The sequence below is a fragment of the Rhea americana genome, unplaced genomic scaffold (genome assembly GCF_003343005.1).
Source record: "Rhea americana isolate MKP2758 unplaced genomic scaffold, rheAme1 scaffold_180, whole genome shotgun sequence".
Taxonomy (NCBI): Eukaryota; Metazoa; Chordata; class Aves; order Rheiformes; family Rheidae; genus Rhea; species Rhea americana.
This window is the reverse complement of record NW_028185928.1, coordinates 946,368-969,242: the sequence shown is the minus strand read 5'-3', so window position 1 is coordinate 969,242 and position 22,875 is coordinate 946,368. Positions and strand designations below refer to the sequence as shown.

At 36.6% G+C, this 22,875-nt stretch overlaps 1 protein-coding gene across 8 annotated transcripts in view; it reads right to left on the bottom strand.

Annotated features, from left to right (window-relative positions):
• Positions 1-3,437: 3,437 nt before the first annotated feature.
• Positions 3,438-22,875, bottom strand: part of EYA4 (EYA transcriptional coactivator and phosphatase 4) — a 156,742-nt gene continuing 137,304 nt past the window's right edge. For 6 of the 8 annotated variants that reach the window (XM_085301864.1, XM_085301857.1, XM_085301861.1 and 3 more), the window contains 7 exons: positions 18,694-18,783; positions 12,015-12,073; positions 11,747-11,907; positions 9,364-9,478; positions 8,378-8,499; positions 5,988-6,088; positions 3,438-4,346 (listed from right to left, as the gene is read on the bottom strand). In XM_085301864.1, coding sequence (XP_085157990.1) covers positions 4,266-4,346; positions 5,988-6,088; positions 8,378-8,499; positions 9,364-9,478; positions 11,747-11,907; positions 12,015-12,073; positions 18,694-18,783 — 729 coding nt within the window. In that variant the 3' untranslated portion in view covers positions 3,438-4,265. Of the gene's footprint in view, positions 4,347-5,987; positions 6,089-6,127; positions 6,229-8,377; positions 8,500-9,363; positions 9,479-11,746; positions 11,908-12,014; positions 12,074-18,693; positions 18,784-22,875 lie in introns of all 8 variants that reach the window. The other 2 variants (XM_085301859.1, XM_085301862.1) reach the window with 1 other exon arrangement.

Genomic DNA, 22,875 nt, shown 5'->3' with positions numbered 1-22,875 from the left:
AAATTAGTAAGGGAATTTAAAGTAATATGCTTATGAAAAGTGTGTCTAGATCGATTGTTTTGTTCTGTTTTGCCCCAAGGACCACAGCAGGCTGTGATCTGGAGCAAACCAACTAGCTCTCTCGATAAGGAAACCTTGTTGCAGCCCAGAGGGCAACTCCCTCTAGAGGCTGTGCCATACAAATGCACACATGAACCAGTCTGTACCAAACCTCAAGAACACAGGGTTGCTCCTTGCGGGGTTCACAAAGACAGGCATGGACGTACTTCAAAGGAGTCCAAGGTCTCGCTCAGTTCCCATAACAGATGTTGTGTACTGAGGGTTTCAACCACAAACCAAACATCTTACAACATGGTATAGTGCAGAAAAATGACATTTCCAAGTGTATTTATTGCGAAATAGTAAAGATGTACATATTTTTACAAGCTTTAATTTTAATTTACATTTTCTTAAATTATGTAGGCCCCAGTAAACTATAATTTGCTAATACATAACAGAGACCCTTGGCTTCAACTGTATTTCCAAAATGCTGCTATAGCTGGGATTTTGGCTCATGTCACTTCAATTCCTCTTTAGAGATACTAAATACCATATTCATTTAAAGCATATGCTTTGTACCAATTCTGTAGAGATGACCTTTGAACCAAAACCCTGGATGTGGATCTAACCTCACAGTGAAAATCTACAGTCTTCCTGTTGTGGGCCAAATCCATATTCTCCACATACTCAGCGGTTCTTATTGGCTGCAGGATTTCATTTGCGCCAGGATGAAGTGTGCTTGTATATAGGATTTTGATTTGGCCTCACCCCCCTTGTGAATGCTTACACTGGAACATACTTTGTATCTGCTTTAGATGCAAATCCTGTTGCTCACGCTGGATTCTAATGAAATGGTTCAGAGAGCTAGCTGCCTGCATAGGTGTCTAAAAAGAAGTGTCATTTTTAGTTTTTGCTTTCCTGTTTTATTGATATACTGAACTGCATGGCATTATCTCATATTTATGTAAGATACTACTCTGTGACTGCAATCACGCTGTTACTTGTTTCTGCAAGCTGACTATTCAAATGCCTAATGTTTAAGTACTGTCCTGACTGAAAACTGCTACAGTCTCAGCAAAAGGCATCATATTCTATACCTCATTTGCACAAAATACTTGCAAACATGATATTGTGCTCCATCTTGGTTGTTGAGGAGAGGCTGAAGGGAAGGCAGTTTCTGGTTAATATACTGTTGAATTAAAATGCACTCAATGTCAAAATGACCAACCTTCAGTTTAATTTACCGACGCCTATCTGGACGGACCTGACTGTATCTCTGCCTTGGTTATTTTTTCATCTATACTCTTCATTCAGGAAAATTTACCAGAGTAATTGCTCTCTATGAGGCAGGTGTGTACTACAAAGTTTTATTAAAAGATATGCACCATTTTTTTTTCTCAGCAAGAGATTATTTGTGCTCTGTAACTTCAAATTTGAGTACTGCAAAAGTCCTAGAGCTAGATCCTTGAAATTTCTTTTGATGTAAATTTCTGTGGATTATTAACTTCTACTACAGTAGCACCTAAAATCCAAGTTAAAATCAGAACTTTGTCATGCTCTGCAAAACTTCTCTCCTTTTTGCCTCCATCCCATCTCTGGAAGTCCAATATATTATTAATTGAGCCATATCTGCCACCAAGAGAGTTAGGTACAACTTCAATGAAGGTACTGCAAACTTTTTATAAAATCTGGTGATTGCTGCTGGGCTGCTGTTTGTTCTTGGATCTGATTTGGAAAAGAACTCTGAAAAGCTGAAAAAATAACTGAGAAATAATATTGCTTCATGCATTTGAATAACACTATCACTTGTTTTTTAAAAAAAGAAAAATAAGCTAATTCACCGTAACAAATTTTTTGTTTTGTAACAACTTCTATGTTAAGATTCTCATGCAATGTTACCATGCCAGAGCTTGAGGAGGGCTTTGTTTAACCTTTTTTTGCTATTCCAGTAGAATCACCTTTTTCCCAGGTAAAATATTATAAAAAGCTTATACAACAACTTTTTATGGAAAATGTGTTGTTAGGCCAAATTCGTCTAGACAGGTACTGTAAATATAAAAAAGGTACATAATTTTTACTTGTTGGACACACAAATCTCTCACCCAAGTAGCTGGTATATCACGGTTTTGTATGAGGCAAGTCATGTGTGACAGTTGCACACTGCTCAGCAAAAGCAAATCATCATTAGTTAGTTGTGTGGTGATTTGTATAGCCAATTCCAATAGAGCAAAAAACAGAAAAAAAAATTTATTAAATTATAAAGGAGTTTTGCCTTGGATTTTCAGTGGCTCCAGGCTTCCACCTACTAACCCCCTTTGACCATAATCTAGAGTTTAAACAAAGATGAAATTTGCTTACTACCTGGTAACTAGAAATGTGGCGGCTTTGCAGCCACTGGAGAACTCCTCTCCAGTACTGACTACTGCGGTGCTTGTGTAGGCATCCTGGAGCTTACATTTCCCATCCTCTCCTGCCAATATCTTTTTACATTCAGAGCACACAAGAACCTCAGGCGTCTCTACTTATAGCATGAAAAGTCAAAAAGCAGTTTCCATCCTCTCCAATGAAAGATGCCCTACTCGTAGCTGTTTTGCAGTTGTTTCACAACTGAATGTGGAGTGCTGGGGACCCTGTGTACAACACGCACCTTGCGTACTTTCCAAAGCTGGAGGGTAGCAGGCTAAAAACACCAGGGGTAATTATCATTGTGTGATTAGAAACGGCTAAAATTAAGGGAATGTATTTCTCAATATTTCTTCACAAAAATCCCCTGTCCTTTCCTCAGATGCCTGGCCTGCTACTTAAATTTCAAAAACACTTGGGGTAAGCTCCTGTGTAACAGTCTTGTCCACTCAAAAACAGATGGGAGAAAAAAAAAAAAAAAAAAAAAAAAAAGACCGGCCCAACCCTGAAGACACGTTTATGTGGAATAGAATGGAAAAGCTATCAGAACGCTGTTATCTTTACCAGAAAGGACTGTGCTCCTGAAAAGGCCAATGCCACCATGTCAGCAATTTCAACAACTCATGTATAATTTGTACACCTGACTGGTAAGAGAGTCTTTAGTAAAGTTTTCCTTCCTAAAGTTTTATCCCCTATTTGTACTTAGTAACATTGCGTTTTCACCTTTCAGTAATGCCACTAGCACATTCTAAATACCTTTGTCTGCTGGAGGGGAATTTGCTCTTTCATATATAGCAGATGCACTTGCTCTATGGCTTTCAGTGGACTAAGTAATTTATGAATATGGCTCTTAGTTCTCTCATTGGGGAATCAAGAAATGATGTTGAAGGTGTTAAACACTTTTCTTAGCTTTGAAGTTCACGGTCCCCAGTATCAATCTCCCAATATTGTCTTAACTTGCCTCAAACAATCAGTGGAATTATTCAGAATCCAAATAAAAACACAAACTTTCCTTTATTATTTTTTTCTTACTGCAACAAATACTTAAACGCTTTGGTGCAGTCCTGCTCTTTGATTACTTTGAATTTGAAATTTGGTCATGTCAAAAATTATCACAAAGAGTTTTTTTTTGTTTATCTACATAGTTTTTAACCAAAATTACATTATAACACACGAACACAGTCTTCTCTTTAAGGCACAACACATCATTATGCACATTCTGTTTGCCAAACTTATAAAAGAGACAATATTATATAACCCTCTCCCTCCCCTCCCCCCCGAAAGAAAGAAAAATTGCATCCACTTCCAAAATCAGCTGCTAATAAAGTCACAGTAAATTATTTTCATCAATAATTTACACAAATTACAGGACTAGACAGGATTGCCATTATACAGTCTGAGTGCATTCCAATTCAGATTTTCTGGGTTAGGTAGGCTAAAGTCTGGTTCAAACCTCAGTGCTGAGAATATATCCCACTTTGAGGAATGTCGGTTGGAAAACGCATGTTGGTGCTTTGCCAGTTCGAGTCCTCTGTTCTCTCCTGTCAGGGCTCATTTGGTATGTACCAGCAACCTCCACAGTTTTAATTCATTTAAAAACGTTGCATATATAAGACCATAGAGCTTCCTTACGTAGCACTAACATTTCATAACTCCATTCAGTAATCTGAATTCTTCAATTTGGAATTTTTAATTCCAAGTATTTCTTCCCTTCTTAAGACAATTCATATGTGTAAAGCCAGAGGCATTGAATCACACATAAAAATTCAGTGTACTTGAAATATATATATATATAAAAAAGGAGCGCCAACTTTAGAACACAGTTACAAATACTCTAGTTCCAGTGCTTGATGGAGAGCCAAGAGGTCCGAATGACTGGATATCCTCCAGAAAGGCATGTTGTGCTGTGTTTGTTAGAAGGGGAGAAAAGGTGAGGAAAAATGAACACTGCAGCATAGGGTGGTATCTGACACACGTCTGGTCAACTTGCAACCACATATTTTACACCATTGTGTTTCTGGATTGATTTTTGCTAGTAAGATACTGACAAAAATCAGACCAAAATAGATCTGAGCTTATTTCTTTGACTGAATGTAAATAGTCTTTCCTACTAGTTTCTTTGGAAAGAACTCATTACTTACAGAGGGCTGTTTGCTTTTTCTTAAGCATGGAATTCCATACAGTGGAGCACCAGTAGGAAATCTCTGTTTCTGCTCCACTTGCTCTACTTTGCAGAAGATGGAATGACCATTTAAAGGGCTATAAGACTTTCATTAAAGGAGGCCTCACTCACAACACCTTGAAGTAAAATTGAATTACATTTTTTTCCAAGGAGGGAAAAAGAAAACCTCTTTTAGGGAGAAAACAACATATCACTAGTTTTAGAAAAAGATAATTTGTGTTGCAGACAGCATCAGTGTCTGTGAGACAAGCAGATAAATGCACTATTCTCCTTCAGCAATTATCTAGAATGGAACTAAAAAAACAAAAAAAAAAAAACTTCCCCATTCTGTTCAGATCTATTTGTAAGGAATTGGGTTTATCCATCCCTATGATTCTGTATCTGTTCATGCAATATAGCTACCATTAAGAAAAAAGCATGCCAAATTGGAAAGTACACAATCCAATCACCTTTGTTTAGCACAAACTATAAAAGACCCATCACCAGTAATATACCTATATTAAAGAACCACTTGGAATGAGCATTTTGGTTGTTTGCATTTTGTTTCCATTACAACTACATTGTAAAGATCACTTAATACTAAAAGGGCATTGAATTCTGCAGTTCCTAGCACAAAAACATTTATGTCACTTGTCCTGTATAGAAGGCCTGAGGCAAAAGTTTTCAGTTTCTGCACACTTCCAGGAATTATACCAGGAAGTATAGCTCTCAAATTAGTACCAATTTTATCTGTTTCTGAACACTTAAAGCTTATCTGGTGAGCTTCCATTGAATTTTTAACTTGAGAAAACTGAGTAATTCTAAGGAATCAAATCTTTTTTACAAAACCCAATCTGGTGCACAATATGTACATTATGTCCTTTTTAATTTTGCAGATATGTATTTCTTGAAGTAAACCATATGCTCACCACATTTTCTTCAGTAAACTGCAGATCTCTGTTTATGTTACCAAAAATTTGCACTATCCTTTTGATATTTTTCCACATTCTCTGTAACACCTCTCTTGAAACCTCCCCGATTTCAACCTTTAAAGAAAACTACTACCCAACTATCATTTCTTAGCTCTTGCTGTGTCATCTTTTTAGGTTTACTTTGCTTTTAGTTAATTAGACATTTTGCCCCAACCAGTTTTCATTTATTTTATAAATAATTTTGCAATTTTTATTTCCAAACTGAAATAAAATGCTAGAATCCAAATGGTTCATTTTACTGTAAGTGTTGGTCTCATCATGCTCTTGTTGCCTTGCATTTGAAGACTGACATCATTTGTCATTCTGCCATTGCGCAACACCAACAGAAATGCAAACAGGAAGGCTTGCATTAGTAGCTACATATCACACCAACATTTCATGAGACAGGTTACCTTTTTTGCTGCCTGTTCTTCTTCTACACCATCCCCAATTACAACATATACTACTTTTCTGCCAAACCTTTGCATTATTCGTTCAAAGCAACTTTCTTTTCCTGGAAGATAAATGAGATAAAAGTTCAGAGTGAAGTTACCTGATTAGCTGCATGCTCCTCATCTCGGCCATCTCCAATCACAACATAAGTTATGTTAGTGCCAAATCTGGACACTATACGCTCAAAACAGCTCTCTTTGCCTGAAAAACAATGCACTATTTGTTAAGCTATCAAGTAAGTTACGGTGAAGGTCTATAAAGGATTAGTGCAGTGGTAAGGCATTATTACTACTACTTTCTTATAGCTCTCAGCCTTGGGATTTAGAGCTAAAACTGGTGAGAAGCAATGAATTCCCTTGGTGACAATAAGTCACTTCCTCTAAAACTGTATGTCTATGTTAAGAGTTACAGAAAGCTACTAAATAAAGGAATTACCAACACTGTAAAAAATTAATAGGTCATTGAATGAATAATTGAATTCCATGATTCCCTATTAGTATGATGATATTTTTTCAACAGAAGCAGCAACTTTACTTCAATGTATCTGCAGCAATGACAAATGCAGCAATGGAAAAAATGGTCAAAAAACAATGGATAAGCAAAACAGATAGCAGTTTTCAAGGGGACTTCCATGGAATATTTCTCTTATACAGGAATATGGAAGAAAGGAGGCTAAGACAGTAACAACAAAAGTAAGTAGGATTGAAAAGCACCACGAGAAGTCACCTAGCTGATCTCCTACTGCAGGTTCAGTTTTACCTAGCAAATGCCTTTGCAAGTTATTCTAAAAATATTCTGATGTTGATGATATCACAACTTCTACAAGCAATTCTCACGTTTAATTAACCTTTACCATTAGGAAGTTTCTCTTTGATATCCAAGCTACGCATGCCTTGTTGCAGTGAAACCATCAGTTGTTGTCTTACCTTCCATCAACATAGAGAAAGATTACTTCTTTCCTCTCTGCAACAGTTTTTTAGATACCTTAAGACTGTTACTATGCCTCCCCCCAGGTTTTTCAGTCTCTTCTCACAAGCTCATGATTTCTAGATCTCTGATTCTTATTGTGCTCCTCTTGTTTTTCTTCAGATAGTTCACAAAAAGAGGGTTATGATTAGGAAAAGCATTGTGTGCATTAACTGATCCAAATAAGGATCAGATTTCACTGTGTGTAAATAATAGTCACAGTTACAGTCCTGTGCCCAGTGCAGTGCAGAGATCACCAAGACAAAGAGTAGAAAGAGAGCTGGTACCCAGCAGAGTTTATTGTTTTCCTGACAGGATTGTAACATTGGCCATGTTGTTCCCAGAAGGAATTTCTGGTGCAGAATTCCTTCAATGGCTTCCAGAAATAGTGCTTTACTTCCCACCCCCTTCTGTGATGTTGGCACTATTCCTATGCTATGCTCCTTCCTGTGGTCTGAGCGTAATCTTAATACCTGAATCCAAAATACACAGGCTGTAAGATATATAACATTCGTTCCACAGGCTGGTTAATATCATGTAATCTTTAGGATACTTCCACCTTGATGCAAATTTTTTAAAACATTTGAAGAATTTCTGTCTATAAAAGAACTACAGCTCATTAAAGGATATTTGAGGTAATTGACTTTCCTGATACTGTTAGAATATGCACTGTTTTTTCACTCGTAAAAATCATTTAGGAAATATATTCAAATACTCTGTCAATGCTGTCACACACTAGTGTACGTAAGATGATATGGATACAGAAATTACATATTCCTAAATCAATAAATGATACATCACAAAATCTGCCAATGGTGATATTTCTTAGTTTACAAGAGAATTTTGGATGTGATTTCAAAACCATGAATTCCTAAACTGTGATACACAAGCCCCTTCAAAGAGGTAAACAGTTACCAATAAGACAGGGAACTGCCGTTGTGGTATCCACCAGCATGGCTCCTGCTCGTAACTGTTGTCATTATCATTAGTAATGTATCATGCTTCCAGGAAAAGCTTGTGAAGCTGTGGCCTAGCTTATGTAAAGCTGAAGGTCAAACCAGAGACTATTCTAAAGAAAACTCAGTTTAGATTTTAATTAATAAAACTCGTTTCTTTGTTCTTCTCCACATTTTTTCTGTACTATGAGAGGTTTTTAAGAGAGATCTAGTACTGGAGCCTTTAATCCTTTAGGCTTCATATGAAATATGCTGAATTTGGATTCCTATTACTGATAAAAGCAAATCTAAATATATGCAATAGGTAATTCTTAAAACTAACAACATGGGTGTCAGGAAAGTGATTTTGAATCCATCCATTACTGGCAAAATATTACTGATAATGCAATGCAATGCAGTCTGATTGGATGAAAGTATTATTTTCTTACCTATTTTGGTTGCACTGTAAATATTTTCAATAGGAAAAGCTCCTCCTAAGCTGTATAGTAGGACTTTTGCAAGTGCTGGAATAAGCTGGGTTGTTGTTACCAACACATTTACACAGTTACTCCTAGAAAGAGAAAAGCAGTTTAAATCCATTTCCCAAATGCTGATGTGATAACATAGCTGATGAGAGCTAATTTAGCATTCTTCAGCATTTACTTTCACTTACACTGCTGCACTACTTAGCACCATCACATCCAGAAAAAGGTAGAAGAAACTTTTGGAAACATCTTATCTTTTCCTATCCTTTATATAAACATGGAGGTCTGATCAGTAGGAAGTATTCCACACTGCTTTATGAAAACGAGAACCCTGAAGATGAGTCCACTAAAATGCAGACGTCGAACATCACTGATTACTTTTGAAAATAGGCATCCCAAGGCTTGACAGTATGTTTTTCAAGCTGGCAATTACTTGCCAGTAATTACTAGCCAATTCAAAGTTTTAGGAAGAAGTGAAAAGATCATTTGTTACTCTCCTGATACATAAATATTTGCTTTTCTAAAAACTAACATATATGCTTAATCATACCAATTCATTTGGTATGATTTCCTTCCAACAGAAGGAAAATGATTTTGTGTTTTGGGAGCAGTATTATGTGTAGGTACCACTATGACTAGGCACAAGCATTGAAAAATAAAACATATTTGGAGTTCAGAGGATGCTGCCCACAGAACAGTAATTTAAAGGCTGGCTCAGAGTTCTAAAAAAATAACATTTACCATTTACCACATTTTAAAAGCCACTTCATACAATCTCCAATAAATGCTGCAATTACTGAAATCAATTTCCACAGAATTTTTCCTTCAATTTATCTAAAAATGATGACCTGTTCTGTTCTATAGAGGTACTAGTATCTTATAATCTAAAATGTCAAAAAAAGTCATTACATGTTAAAAATTAAAGTTTTACAGTAGACTCAAATACGTACCTTGTGCTGATAATTGATAATGATTTAAGTGCATTTGTTAGCCAGGAATCTGTTAGAGCTTCAATCTCTGCTCTTAATTGCAACCATGCATCTCTTTTAGCAGGACCAAGGAGACCTTTTATGTAAAAAAATCAAGAAAAAAATTAAATTCTGTTCTAGCTGGAATTTACAGATTTTGCAGTGATTGTTTCTATTTTAAATTCCACTAGAATTTGAAAAAACAGCAAAGAGAAAAACTTTGTTCTCTTCAAAGCTCCATAAATTGCTCTTTGCTTTGTTTGCAGTCTTGTAACATCATTTTATCAAGCAATGTCAGAGAGTATTATAGATAGCTAATAAGTAGTCATCTGATTTTTTCATATATTCAGCCTCCTTTACCATATTTTTAAGTGTACCTCTCTGAAGAACATGTTTTTCAAAATAAATTCTTACATACACCTTACCCTCCAATTATCAGAGGCATTGACAAGGGGATTGTGCCATGAAGATTATAGGTAAAGACACTCATAGAGAACAAGGAACTTGAGAATAAACTTCTTTTTCTAATATCTGTATATGCTTATAACTGCCCTGCTGATGGCTCATTTTATACACAAATCTCAGGTTAGGTATGTGAAAATACAGTATTTTCTTGCTCTTTACTTCCTGCTCTAATTACTAATGGTAATTCCTTTTGTAGTACTTACAAATTATAGCCCTGAAATGTCTGTACAACACACATTGTCAAAAGCTAGAGAGCCCTGACTTCTTTATAACCGAACTATTTTAAATTTACATATGCCCCTGGAAGACCAGGCAAGTAGGCACAGTGAGGGATCTTTAGCATCCCTCTCCTCTTTCACATCCTGTATTTCCATGACCATTTTCAAAAATCTGAAACAAAGTGACCTAAAAACTCCTAGTTTGACCTAGTCTTATGTTGGCTTCTGATTGCTATTTTGAAATTATGAGTTACATACATAATAAAAAATATTATTATAAAGGCTAATGAGTGGAGGATGCATGAAGGAACTTATTGCCACTTGTCCAAGTGGAATATATTTCAGAACTACGATTTGTGAGGGACAATAAAAATCTTAACACAATGTACCAACGCATAACTGCAGTATGTCTTTGCAATGATGCTTCCTATTGATGTGTTCTCTATGCTGTGCTCTCTGACATAAGCTCTTATCAGTGTTAAAGCTTTTATGCAATGTATAAAAATGCTTCAGAAATGCTTCAGAATCCTAGATGCTTGAAGAGATGTCCCACAGAAACACAGTAAACTTGTGAGTAAGACTGGTTCATGTGTTCTTTATACATAAAGACTCCATTCATGACAGCAAGGAAGGCCAGAGCAGGGCAGGGTAGTGCAGGGAAGTTTCTTTGGGGACTATCATTCACTTTTCAGGGACTCAAGTCACCAAGTTTCAGAGTAAGTAAAATCTAACCATCTCTATTATTGCTTCATCCTGTGACAAGAGAAGACTTTGAACCAGTAAAAGTGAAAATATATAATTCAGATTTACCTATTTTATAAAATGATTAAGGCAGTGACAAATTCAGTGTCCATATTATTAGCAATACTGTTTTCCATTTCTGAGAAACTGCAGAAACTGCTAAGAGCACACCTAACTGTTTTTTCTGCAAGTGAGCTATACTTTGAGTTTCAGGTTTCTCTGAAATAAATTTCAACTGAGTTGAAAAAGTCCATGCTACAGAATGGGAGAGAGTTCCCTTGAACCACTCTCTAGTTGGGCTGGCTTTTTCTCAACCTCAAATGTGGCTGTAGAAATGTCTGAAGACCTGTAAGTATCCTTTGCTCTCTCAATCTCTTCTTTAAGTAGTCAGTTGACATACTCCCCTCTTCAAAAGAGGGTTGCCTCTACAATTCAAATACAACTCTCCAGAACATATTCCTTCAGTTCTGCTCCTGTGACTTCCTAAAAACATGCCGGCACTGAGATGTCCAGGAGTGAAAACAACAATAAAAAGCTCTCTTCTCAAATAAAGTTGGGATTTTCTTGCTAACACAATTAACTGTGTTAGCTATGGAGTTATTTTATAGTTAATTTATTTTAGGCAAGGTAAGTGACTCAGCCAGTAAGTCAGTAGGAGGTATGATCTGAGCTGGGTCTGAAGGAGGAAAAATGGGCTTTCTGCATGTTAAATGAACTCTGCTCTGATTCTCCATTTCTGATTCTCCTGCACAAGAGCACTATGTAGGACCTGTCATTCCTGTAACTGTCAGCAGTAGAAGGTCCAATCACTTAATTTTCTATTCACAAAATGGCTTCCAAGGCACATCCACTTGGCATGAGTTCATTACCATCCGGCTTAACCTGTTCAGTATTGATAATCAGTAATTTGCTTTTGACAAAAATGTGTTCCTTAAACTCACCTCCTATGTTGTTCTTGTAAGTATTATACAACTCTTTTACTCTTCTGTAACGGAAAGCCAGCTTCCTCATCCAGTCAACCCCTCCTCTTACACCTGTTGGCAGACAAAGGTTTGCACTACTTGCAGCTGCATGGAAGCCATCAGTTGCAAAACTGTAGGTACTGCAAACACCCAAAATACAGTAAAAATAAATATAATGTATTCCTGTAAATGCTCAATTTATTTAATCTTTGAAGAAAAAAATGTTGAGACAATCATTTGATCTTACCTTAGGTCTTGCCCATTATCATCAGAAGAAACATCATCTATATGAACTTGATCACATTCCTGTTGGAAAAAAAATGATAGCTTATTTCAAGAGACTATGACCACCATGTGCTCAGTACAGATGTTGAAGAAATGATCTTTGCAGGCCACTAACTGCACCAGAAGATGGCAGTATATGTACGCTCACAGCCTCATACCACATCAATCTCTTCAAAACAATAGAAACTTCAACTCGTTCTACTCTACACAAATTATGAGTGAAAACTGGTCTTCAGAAAAGCATATTATGTTATTTCAGAGTGATCTGAGATAAAAATTATTTTTAATTTAAAAAGCCAATATTTATCAGCCCTCTCTTAGAGTCTCTCTAGTGTACAAGTATTTCAAAATAAACCGTATTTCCCCACTCTCTGAAAACTAATAATGATGAATCTCAAAAGGCATGTAATTTATATTAAGTCTCCAGGAGTGTGAATGCTCATCAGATTCTTGTCTTGATTTATCCAAGTGCCTCTGGCTGGAAAATCTCAAAGAATCGATTAGTCTCTGAGAAGTCACTATTTCCTGGTTTCAGAAGGACTACAAGTAATTCTAGGGATCTACAAGATACACTGAAAATTTAACAACCCTCCAAAATGTTTTTGTAAGTTCATACCTATCACATATTCCTTTCTGCACATTGGTTAGCAGAAAGACAGGAAAATACCGGGAGAAGCAATAGTAAATAAGTAATTCAAGCCACCATGCAATGGTAAATATAAAGAAGTCTTGAAGGCATTGTATTATCATTTTCTGCAGCTGTTAGAATTAACATCTTAACTCAAAGATACACCTGAAATCCAGTGTCTGGAGATTTTACTTTCCTGTGTAAGTGTTTTTTGTTGTTGCTGTTGGGTTTTTTTAGTATTTAGAATAGCTGTTGTTAACGTATTCATAATTTAATTTATGAAAAAATTCAAAGACATTTAAAAATGACTCACTATGTTGTTTTCAATAATTTAATCACTAGGACAAAGTGGGGCTGAATTTTCCAAATGCACAGTTTAAAGCTTCAAATAAAGTGTTATCTGGGTCACTTACTTCAAATAAAGCTGCTGACTAGCTACACTTAGGTCAGAATCTCTGTGATATGTAGAGGTATGTTGGTCTATGTTTCAAATCTCAGTCTAGCACTAGTGCTAAGCTGTCCAGAAAAAGGACAAATCCGAGCAAGGGAGTGATTTCCAAATGTATATACCACAATTTCCTAGAGTTTATTCAGGGAAAACAGAATCAATATGAATTTGGGAAATACCATTTTGACTCCAAAGTTTTGTTTACTTTTCACTGAATGAAAATTCACTAAGTTTTTATCCACATGAAGTAATTTTGTTAAAAAAAAACAGATTAGCAATTTGTGGATAAATAAATACATGTCACTTTAATACAAGCAATTATAATATAAAATCCTGTATCAAGACTAAAAGACTGAGCGGCCAAATTCTGCTCATCTGGCTTAATCTACTGAGACAGGCATGGAACAACTGCACCTTGAGGAACAGAAATTAATCACTCTTCTCCCCACTAGAGAAATAAAATACATTTTAGATTATATCTGAGGAGTAGATTATTTTGAGCTGTGGAACATTTTAAAGAAGCTGAATTTGGATATAAGTAAGAGAGGAAAAAAAAAAGATAAAGGGAAGTGACAGTTGATATAAAAAGGTTTGTTTCTTTATTTTTGTTTATTATTTATTCTCCTGAAAAAAAACACAACTACACCCAGTAGAGCACAGGAACTCAAAAATCAGCCCCTTTGGGACAAATTATAACTCAGTATTTTACAGTATCTGAGCAATATCTTGTTTCAATGGGACTGGTCAAAACATCAGAAAATTTTAAAAGTTTAAGAATCAGTCCTGTGGATCTCAACAAGTACTAAGTACATGGAGAACATACAGAAGCCCTCATGGATAAAAATGAGTGTCTGCAGTTCTTTGCGTTTAGTTAAGTCATTCAGCTATATTCCTTCAGCCTTGAAAATACCAGATAACAGTTCTGCCGTGGGTGGCAAAGCCTTAGCTGTTTACTTTTACTCTTTTGTCTCCCATTTTCCTCATTGACTCAAGAATTCTGATTACTTGACCCTTGTTCCTGCAATAAAGTTACTTAGTTAACACTCATCTAGGGTGGATCAAAACCAACAGCATTCTCCACCTTTCTCCTTTTTCTTCCTCCGCTTCTCCTTTTGGACCTACTCAATATCCACATCCACTCAACAGTCTGGCAGTACACATTTCTTGAACAACAGCAAGCTAATGTGTCCACTGCTCTTTGTTTCATTTTGTTTTCTATTTGTTTCATCTACTCCAAGTAAAATGTTTGCATTTTACAAATTCACTTATCTAGGGTGAGCAAACTTCCAAAAAGAAAAGGCAGCTTTGTAAAACTGAGCAGATGATTTGGTCAGATTTGAGACAGTTCTCTCCTTTTCCCAAAAGAAACAGGAAACTGGTGGCATAACACTAGATCTGAATTTGCTTGTAAGTGAGACCAAATAGTTTTGCAGAAGAAGGAAAACAAGCTCTCTGTCAATTTAAATGCTAAGGTAAAGTACCATTCACAACTACAGTGCTGGCTTACACTCATGTCACCATGGGTCACTGGCTGTGCAAGGTCAAAACTAAGAAAGACATATTCATTTTCTCTGTGCTCAGTAAAAGCAAATATATTTTAAGTATGATAACTGTTTTTTGTTTGAAGCAATGCTAATTTAAATAATATCTGAGTGAAGTCAATTTTTTGCAGGAAGTTTTAGAGCCTGAAAATGTGAGAGTACAGAATCAACAAATCATCCATAAAATTATCCTCCTGGAATGGCAATTTCATTATCCAGTAAAAACACTGACTCACTGCAGTGAAAACAAAACTGCTACTACAGAGCAGATATTCAGAACTATGCCTTCTCAGGCTACACAGAACTACTCATTTAACATATATGTTTCAGCCTCTGTTAAAACTGGTTTGACATGCTTCCCAAATTTTCAGAGTTATTTAAACTTATTTTTCTCACTCATTTTCATTTCCTAATGAGAAAAAAAACAATTATAAAATCTTATTTTAAATATGCTAGACTTCCCATAAAAATGAAAATGTAATTCAGTTCATTTTAAATAAATATGCTTTTCTTCATTGCTCTAGAGAGTACAGGAGGATAATGGCGGTAGAAAAACTCATGTCCTAATTACTGCTTGCATTTTGTAGATGCTGATCGTTTTGCGGGTGTGCATATAGTATGCCCTACCAACTTTCTAAAAGCTGTCCTAAAATTAATACTGAAATAGAGAAAAAATGATTCATTTTATTTCTGACCTGGTGGAGAACAGAATGTATTACTCTGGATGTTATTACTGAACTTAGTCCCATCCCCTACACATTGCTTAGGCACACAAACTTTCTAGAGCACAAGACTTTTATTTTCATGGCAAAATACCAATTACTCTCCCAAGTGATACTTCTCAAGCTAACTAAAATTTATACACTGAGAATGAAATAGCTGGAGAACAGCCTACTCTCAAATAAAACTGCAGCTTGCCTGATTAGAACATAGGTTAGTAGGTCAGCAGAGAATGTCTCAAAAGATTGGAATTCCTGCATCAGCAGTCATTGTAATATGACATATTTGCATAAAGGAAGGAAAGCTTTATTTTTGTATGTGATAATTTTCAGTAACTTGGTTGTTATTACTAGCCCTTGGTATGTAGTGCTTATAACCAAGGAAGAGAGAGGGAAAAAAAGACAGCTTAGAGGACTTAGTGACTGGAGTCAACATTACAGGAATATGGCTTCATTGATCTCTTAGAGGTATCATGTCCAGACCTGCATGGTTTATTGCGGGTAGATGAAAGCAACACAGACCACATGGGATGGGGATGGCTCAGCACTTCAGAAAAGGTGATGAAAGGATAAGTAATTTGTGTACTGAATAAAAGCCCATCTCACTACTTCTAGTAAGAACTAAAGGCCTTGTGTCTTGATGGTCATGATGGTAAATAGCTCAGCATCCTGTTGTTACATTGTAGACTACCTCCTCATTTTGGGGGGAGAGGTGCAGGGGAAAGAGAGAGAGAGAGAGAGAGAGAAACACAAAACAAGAATTGGAGAAGGATACAGCAAATTCTCAGAATCCCTGACAGTCATCAAGCAGATCCACTGTAATATTCAGCGCTTAGAAATGTCCTTGTGCTCTGAAAATATTTAAACAGACAGATTTACTCATCTGCATAGTAAAAGGATGCCTCTATGTATTTTGGCATAGGATGCTATGTTCCTAAGTACAAAAGCATTTTTATATCTTATTTGCCAARAACATAGAAACTTTTTGGTCTTCTAGTATATGCCAGAATTTGTGCATGCAGCTCAGAACAAGAACTTTAGAAGCTTTGGTAATCTTGTAATAGAGTTGGTTTTGAAACAATGTGGAATTCCAGTTTATAAAATACTTAACTGCCTACAGAAACTGGTTTTAATCAAATCAAACTGATTGAGGTATCACATTCTCAAAGAACGTCCCCAAGTAGAATTTTTCGATTTATCTAAAACTGAAAACTGGATACTATTCAAGTTCTGGAATGAGCTGGAGTATTAATTTCTGGACAGGATATTAAAAGAACCCTATTAAGAATATACAAGATGTGATGATCCAGATTTTTAACTGACCTTTGACTGCTGGGGCTGGATCTACCAAAAATATAAATAAATAATGTGAGAAAGGAATGAAGCTTCAGCAGCCACAAGTGAAAATAAAGAGATACGTAAAGAGGGCAAAGTTCCATTTTGCTGAACTCTTCCACTTGAACACAGCACAAGCTTGAAGAAATCTGGGCACATATTACTGAAGGGCTTAAAGTTCATTGAGTGCCACATGAAATATGAGCGTGCTGGGGCAAAGGTCTGTTAAAAAGAAATTTAAGCAACGCTTTGAAAAATTGATTTGGAATCTATCCCTGGTACAGGGCACCAGAAAACAGAACATTCACCCAATGCTCTTGCATTGTCAAGCAATGACTCACTAAGACTGCAATAAAACACCGACTGGCTGAGGCATATCCTGGGTTTTAACTTCTTGTGTTTCTGCCACTGAAAAGAGGAAGTGCAGCTCAGGTATAGGGTGAAGCAGATTCTAGTTTCCTGACCTGAAAAGAGCTGAGGCTAAATGAGGTCTGCAAGGGACAGTAAAGACAACTTCAGCCTGGCACCTTCTGATTTTCCTACCGCCTATGGCTAAAAAGGAACAGAAAAATCCAGGGCCCAGCGGATGGAAAAATCTAATTTATCCTCTTTTTCTCCAATCACTCATCAGACACCTTTCTCTGGCATTTTAAATAAAATCTCCAAGTCTTCCAGTTGTGGTTACTGGCAAAGTATCTGTCCACGGACAGAAAACTGTGATCTACTCTGAGTAGGAAAACGATTCAGATCAGGAGAAGGTCTGAAAATCCTCTAGTTTAATTTGAGAGCTGTTTTTTCACCCATTGCCTATTCCACAAAATAAATAAAGAAATAAGCACAATTGTAAGACTGTCACATTCCACATTAAGAGATCTGGACTCCAGGACTGAAACAAAATGATTCTAAAGCATTGCTGATGGGCCTACTTCCCAGAGAGCTATCACTTGGGCAGTCTATCTGTGTGATTTTAACAGATGAGCAATCCATAGTGGTCGCTCCCTAGGAAGAGCTCTCTCCCTTTTCTGACTAATGTCAAAATGCACATGACAGTACATGTGGTCACCTGGTTACCCCAGGAAGAAAATATGGGCAACTAAAAAGATCGATATTATCAGTCCATGACACTATTCTTGAAAGTCTGCCAGATCAGAAGTTTAGGATGGGAACTTGTGTTCATATTTCCCCTTGTAATCTGGAAGGAGAAACAAAGATGAAGAAACACCATCAACTGAAGAGTACAATATCTATTTTCAGAATGTGCCATTCCTGCCTGGAATCTCGCATTTTAACTTCAGAGCATTCTGCAGAGGGTGGAGAGGGGGAGAAGACAACCTGCACACAAACTCTACTATTCTAATGGCAGGTTTTTGACCTGATGATCAGAAGGAACCTGTGTCCTCAGCCTGCATCCTCAGTTTCTATGACATTAGAGACATCAATGATGAGATAATTCCTACAGTTACAGTTCTCTTGATGTTGCATTCTTTAAAGTGAATGAAGAGTATTCTTCCTTTGAGCACAAAATGGGGGAGAGGCAGAAGGCTACTCAAGACTGGCGAGAGAAGAATGTAGTCACTCACGGTCAGATGATACCATCCACTGAAAGCAAATGAACTCTCAGAACTTCAAGAGAAAGAATGGGAGATACATAGGTCCCTTTCCTGGAAATGACAGCAGACAACTCTAAATCCAACTGAAAATAAGATGGCCTCAGAACAAAGATCTGTGCTACAAAGAGGAAAGGGTAGTTTGCAGATTCCCCCCTTTCCCTAGTTTCATGGAAGGACCCTGGCACCACAGAAAATCATTGCTACCTAGATAACCTCTGTCTGATTAGAGTCTGATTGAGGTCTCGTGAAGCAGATTTCTCCATTGCTCAGACTAAGCACACTAAGCAAACATGAATGCAGAGGGAAATAACTGTGGTGAAAATTCAGGTGTAGTAGTGTTAATGTTTCTTTGATTCTTACCTCCAAGTCGTTAAAAAATAAATGAGTATCAGCAAGATTAAAAATCATTTCTTCCATTCGCAGGCCAAGGGTCACTGCCATTGGAGGATCCTTAAGAAACAGAAAACAAGGTTAGCTACTTAATTACCTTTAAGGTATGTCACAATTACTTTAAAAGCTCCTGTACAAGAAGTGTTTTGAAAAATTAACCCTGCAACATCTGCAAAATCCTTTCAGTATTAGGTTATTTTAATATAAAGCTACAAGAAGAGGCTGCGGAACCAGTGTGAGAACATTCGGGGAGCTGGAGATGTTGAAACACCATTTCAAGTCGAGGCAATTACAGCCTGGCTAAACTATGACAAAGAGGAAACCTAACAGTCATATGCAAACCTGCATAAATATTAAGGTTGTAAACAGGGAAGGAATTTCTCACAAGAGATATATGTAAGAAAGCAAATGTTTGTTATAGTATATATTATTTATTATAATAAGAATATATAACATTTTTCATTCCCGAGCCTTTTATAAAAATATGTAAATATCTTAACCATCAATTAATAGGAAAAAAAATGAGTCATGAACTAAGACTGGCAGAAATTACTTTATAGGTGATTATCCTACACTGTGATAGGAAGACATTTAAGAGGCCTTTTCAATTTCTAATGTGCTGCTTTACAAAAATATAAAAGCCAGTCTGAATCTTTGTCCCTCTCCTCAAACTGAGTTTCACTTTAGATTAATCATCCCTGTCTTACCTATGCTTTTGCCTAAATCAGTTCTTTCTTACACTTTCTGCTGATCCAGAATGTATCCTCAATCCCTGCTCCTGGTCTTTCCCAGTCTCAATATTTATTCCTCTGTTCCTGCAAACATTCACTGATAAACTTCTAGGCTCTCTTACAATCTAATTGCAGGCAGTACAGGTACAAAGTACCAGCAGATGTTCTTCTAAGTATTCTTCAGCTTGTCTACAATCTATGGCATCATTCCTTAAGTGGTCCACAGTAATGACAAAACATATGTCAGCTTGTTTCATTGTTTAGAGATCATTCCTTAATTTATTAAATATAGGATTCTTCCCCTTGGATGAGATTCCATTCAAATTTTTAATCTATTTGTAGTTGGGCTTTCACATGCTCTATCAAATCATTCTACCCCAGCAAATTATCACAAATGTACTGCTCTGCAATAACAGTTTGTCTTAAGAGCATTTAGTGTACAACAAATGCGAGGTAATTAATTTGACTTTGCTATGTTTGCTAGGAAAGCAGTCAAGCTAAGCTATATTACCTTACATTTGTTTAGGATACGAATGCACTCCTGGACAGTTTCTGATACTCAGTTGACACCTGGAAACTAGGTATTCTACTACCTTGATCAGGCCGGAGCTTGTGTGGTTCAGTTACCATTTTTTTACATTAGTTACTGCAGTACTCTTCTTATAAAGTAGATTTGATCCTCTTCTCATTAAAATAAGAAAAAAAAAACATGTATTTCATAATTTAAACTCTAATTGACACTAGTGAGTTTTCAGAAATCCTGTCTTAAATACCTTCAGATTAAAAGACTTAAAGTTCTCATCTGGCAACAAAATCGCACAAACCCTCAAATGATCATTTGTTAGTATTATGATCAAAGGCTTCCCAATCAGGATCAGGCATCTCCTATTTCAGGGCTTTGCAAAAACAGAATAAAAGATGGTTCCTGCCCTGGAGTACTTAAAAACTAATAGTAAAATCTGAAACATAGACATATTTTGACCCTTGCTCATGAAAAAGTCTGATTTGAAGGGGAGAATTGTATTGATCCAAAGTTAGACCCAAATCTCTGTCAGTGACAGTGAAAGGGAATATTTTTATGTTGACCTTTGAACTAGTCCACGCTACTTTTCAGAAGCAAAAACCATAGTGCACAGTAAAATAACTTGGTCTCCTATGTCTTCTGTAACCATATTTACTGGATCTAAAGCTATTTGGGTGAAGGGTGCAGCAAGTGCAAAGATTTACTTTCCAAGGGAATGATTACGGAAAACACATTAACAGATCTGTAAAATCCCACATACTTACAGCACAAATCATAAAAAACTCTGGACTCATGAGATTCCTCATCAAGCTTTTTTCTTTTATCAAAATGTCATTGTGTACAAATATGTTTTTCTTTCTCCTTTCTCTTGCAGTTTTTTTGGTGCCCAGTAAATTAAGACTTTTTTCCTCTTCATACCATGCAGTAAAGAGAATTTGCAATATGCTTTTTACCTCAATCTTATGAACACAAAGGCATGTGCTTAACTTTATGCACAGGTGGTAACTCATTTTTATTTATGTGAGTTAAGTTATTCACTGGAATGTTTTCAAGACTGGACCTTAGACTTTTGAATCTCAGCTCCTTTTCCTCCTTCCTGGGTAGAAGCAGACTTAAATGTGGAAATATGCTATAACATATTCCATTATAATTTATTTTAATAGAAACTACCAACTATGTATCACAATTTCCTGCCTTGCCTTGTATAGTTGAAAGACATGAATGTGACAAAGCTTTTATGATTTTCTTATTAGTATTATTTGTGTAACCAGCTATGCATAACTTTGTAACTGTTAAAATGAGATTTCCTGTGTCTCAGTTTTGACACAGGCAAGTGTGAAATATTGTTATGTACTATATGCAAAATGAAATAAACCATAACTTCTGTTAAAAAGAGTCACTGGAATTGAATTTCCAGGGCACAAACAATTCTTCCTTTAATAAGTTTGCCCAAACTTGCACTGCAACTGTTTAACAAAGTATTAGACATCAAGTTCCAGCTCTTGCCATTTAAGTCCACCTCTTCACATACAGAAACAGATAGAGCAAGCAGATTTGTCAGAGGTTAGTGGCTTCATAATGTTTGCAGAATGTGGAAGAAAATCACGATCGCTGTTTCACTGCCTTTCAACTTGAAGCAGAACTAGCAGACTGACACAAGTGGCACAAAGAACTGAGTGTTGTGAAGAAAGCAAGAAACATGTGCAGCTGATACAGATTTGAGCACAGCAAGCAGAGAAACTGAATAAAAGGCGGACTGAACTTCTGCCAAAATGGTATTTTGTGCTATTCCGCAAAAGCACACACAAAAGAGGAAATAATAATAATAATAATAATAATAATCATCTAGAAGTTTTCCCCAGGTGATTTGCTGAATAAAAAAGCACAATTCTTTGGCCCTCAGAGCATGATATTTAGTCAGATATTACTAGCATGCAAAGTAGTCAAGATCAGCTACAGCACTTCCGTATATCAAAATACAAATGACTTTAGTTACATTAGTATGAAGGCACTGAATTGGAGCCAGACTGTGTGTCTCTTGATGTCTGTACTAGACTGGTCCATCCACCGGAATGCCTCCTGGGAGACAAGGTAAAAATAACCTAGGAGGACCAATATTTTTATGTTTTGACAAAGAGGAAAGCATGTCAGTGCCTCTAGTAAAGCTCCTAAAGCTCTGTATCCATTAGTGGAAGAAATTATTTAGTATCATCTGAGAAGGTCAGGTTTCAGCAAAGTATGTCTAAAATCATTTCATTTTTTTGTAAAAAAATACAAACAGAACAAAGTAGTCTATATAAAATCTCAGGAGATAAACAGGCAAGTAGACTGACGGTTTCAGTTTGACCGGATGCATATACATGAAACCTTTAGAACAAACATGCAAGAAAACAAGCAAAGTAGGTGAAAAATACTGTGAGACCGGATTTTCAATGGGTGACTGTCCTGAACAGACTTAAAACAGCAGGATCTTCTGGAAAAAGTAGAAATGCTGAAGTTAAACACTAACACTTTTAGCTTACAGATACTTCCCTACATTAGGCAGGAATCTCAGATTTAAGTTCAGTTTTCATGCCCTTGTAAGGGATGTTCATTCCCCAGAGATTGTCATGAAGGCAGCAACGGAGGCAGAGAATACATCCTGTAATAGCTGTATCTAGTAGCTGATAAAGGAAAACTCGCATACCCCTCAAGGAGTTTCTGCTCTACGCTCTCCAGAAGGAAAACAGACTGAGGCCTTAGACAATCAGGGAGCGAATGGAGAGCACACTTGGAGGTCATGAAAGATATGATATTAATATGGGGGGGGGGGCAAAAGCACATTTATGAGTGAATTTGGGAGTGTCATCCTGGGCCCTAATGGTGACAAAGCTTTTCTGTTTAATGACTGGACAAGCA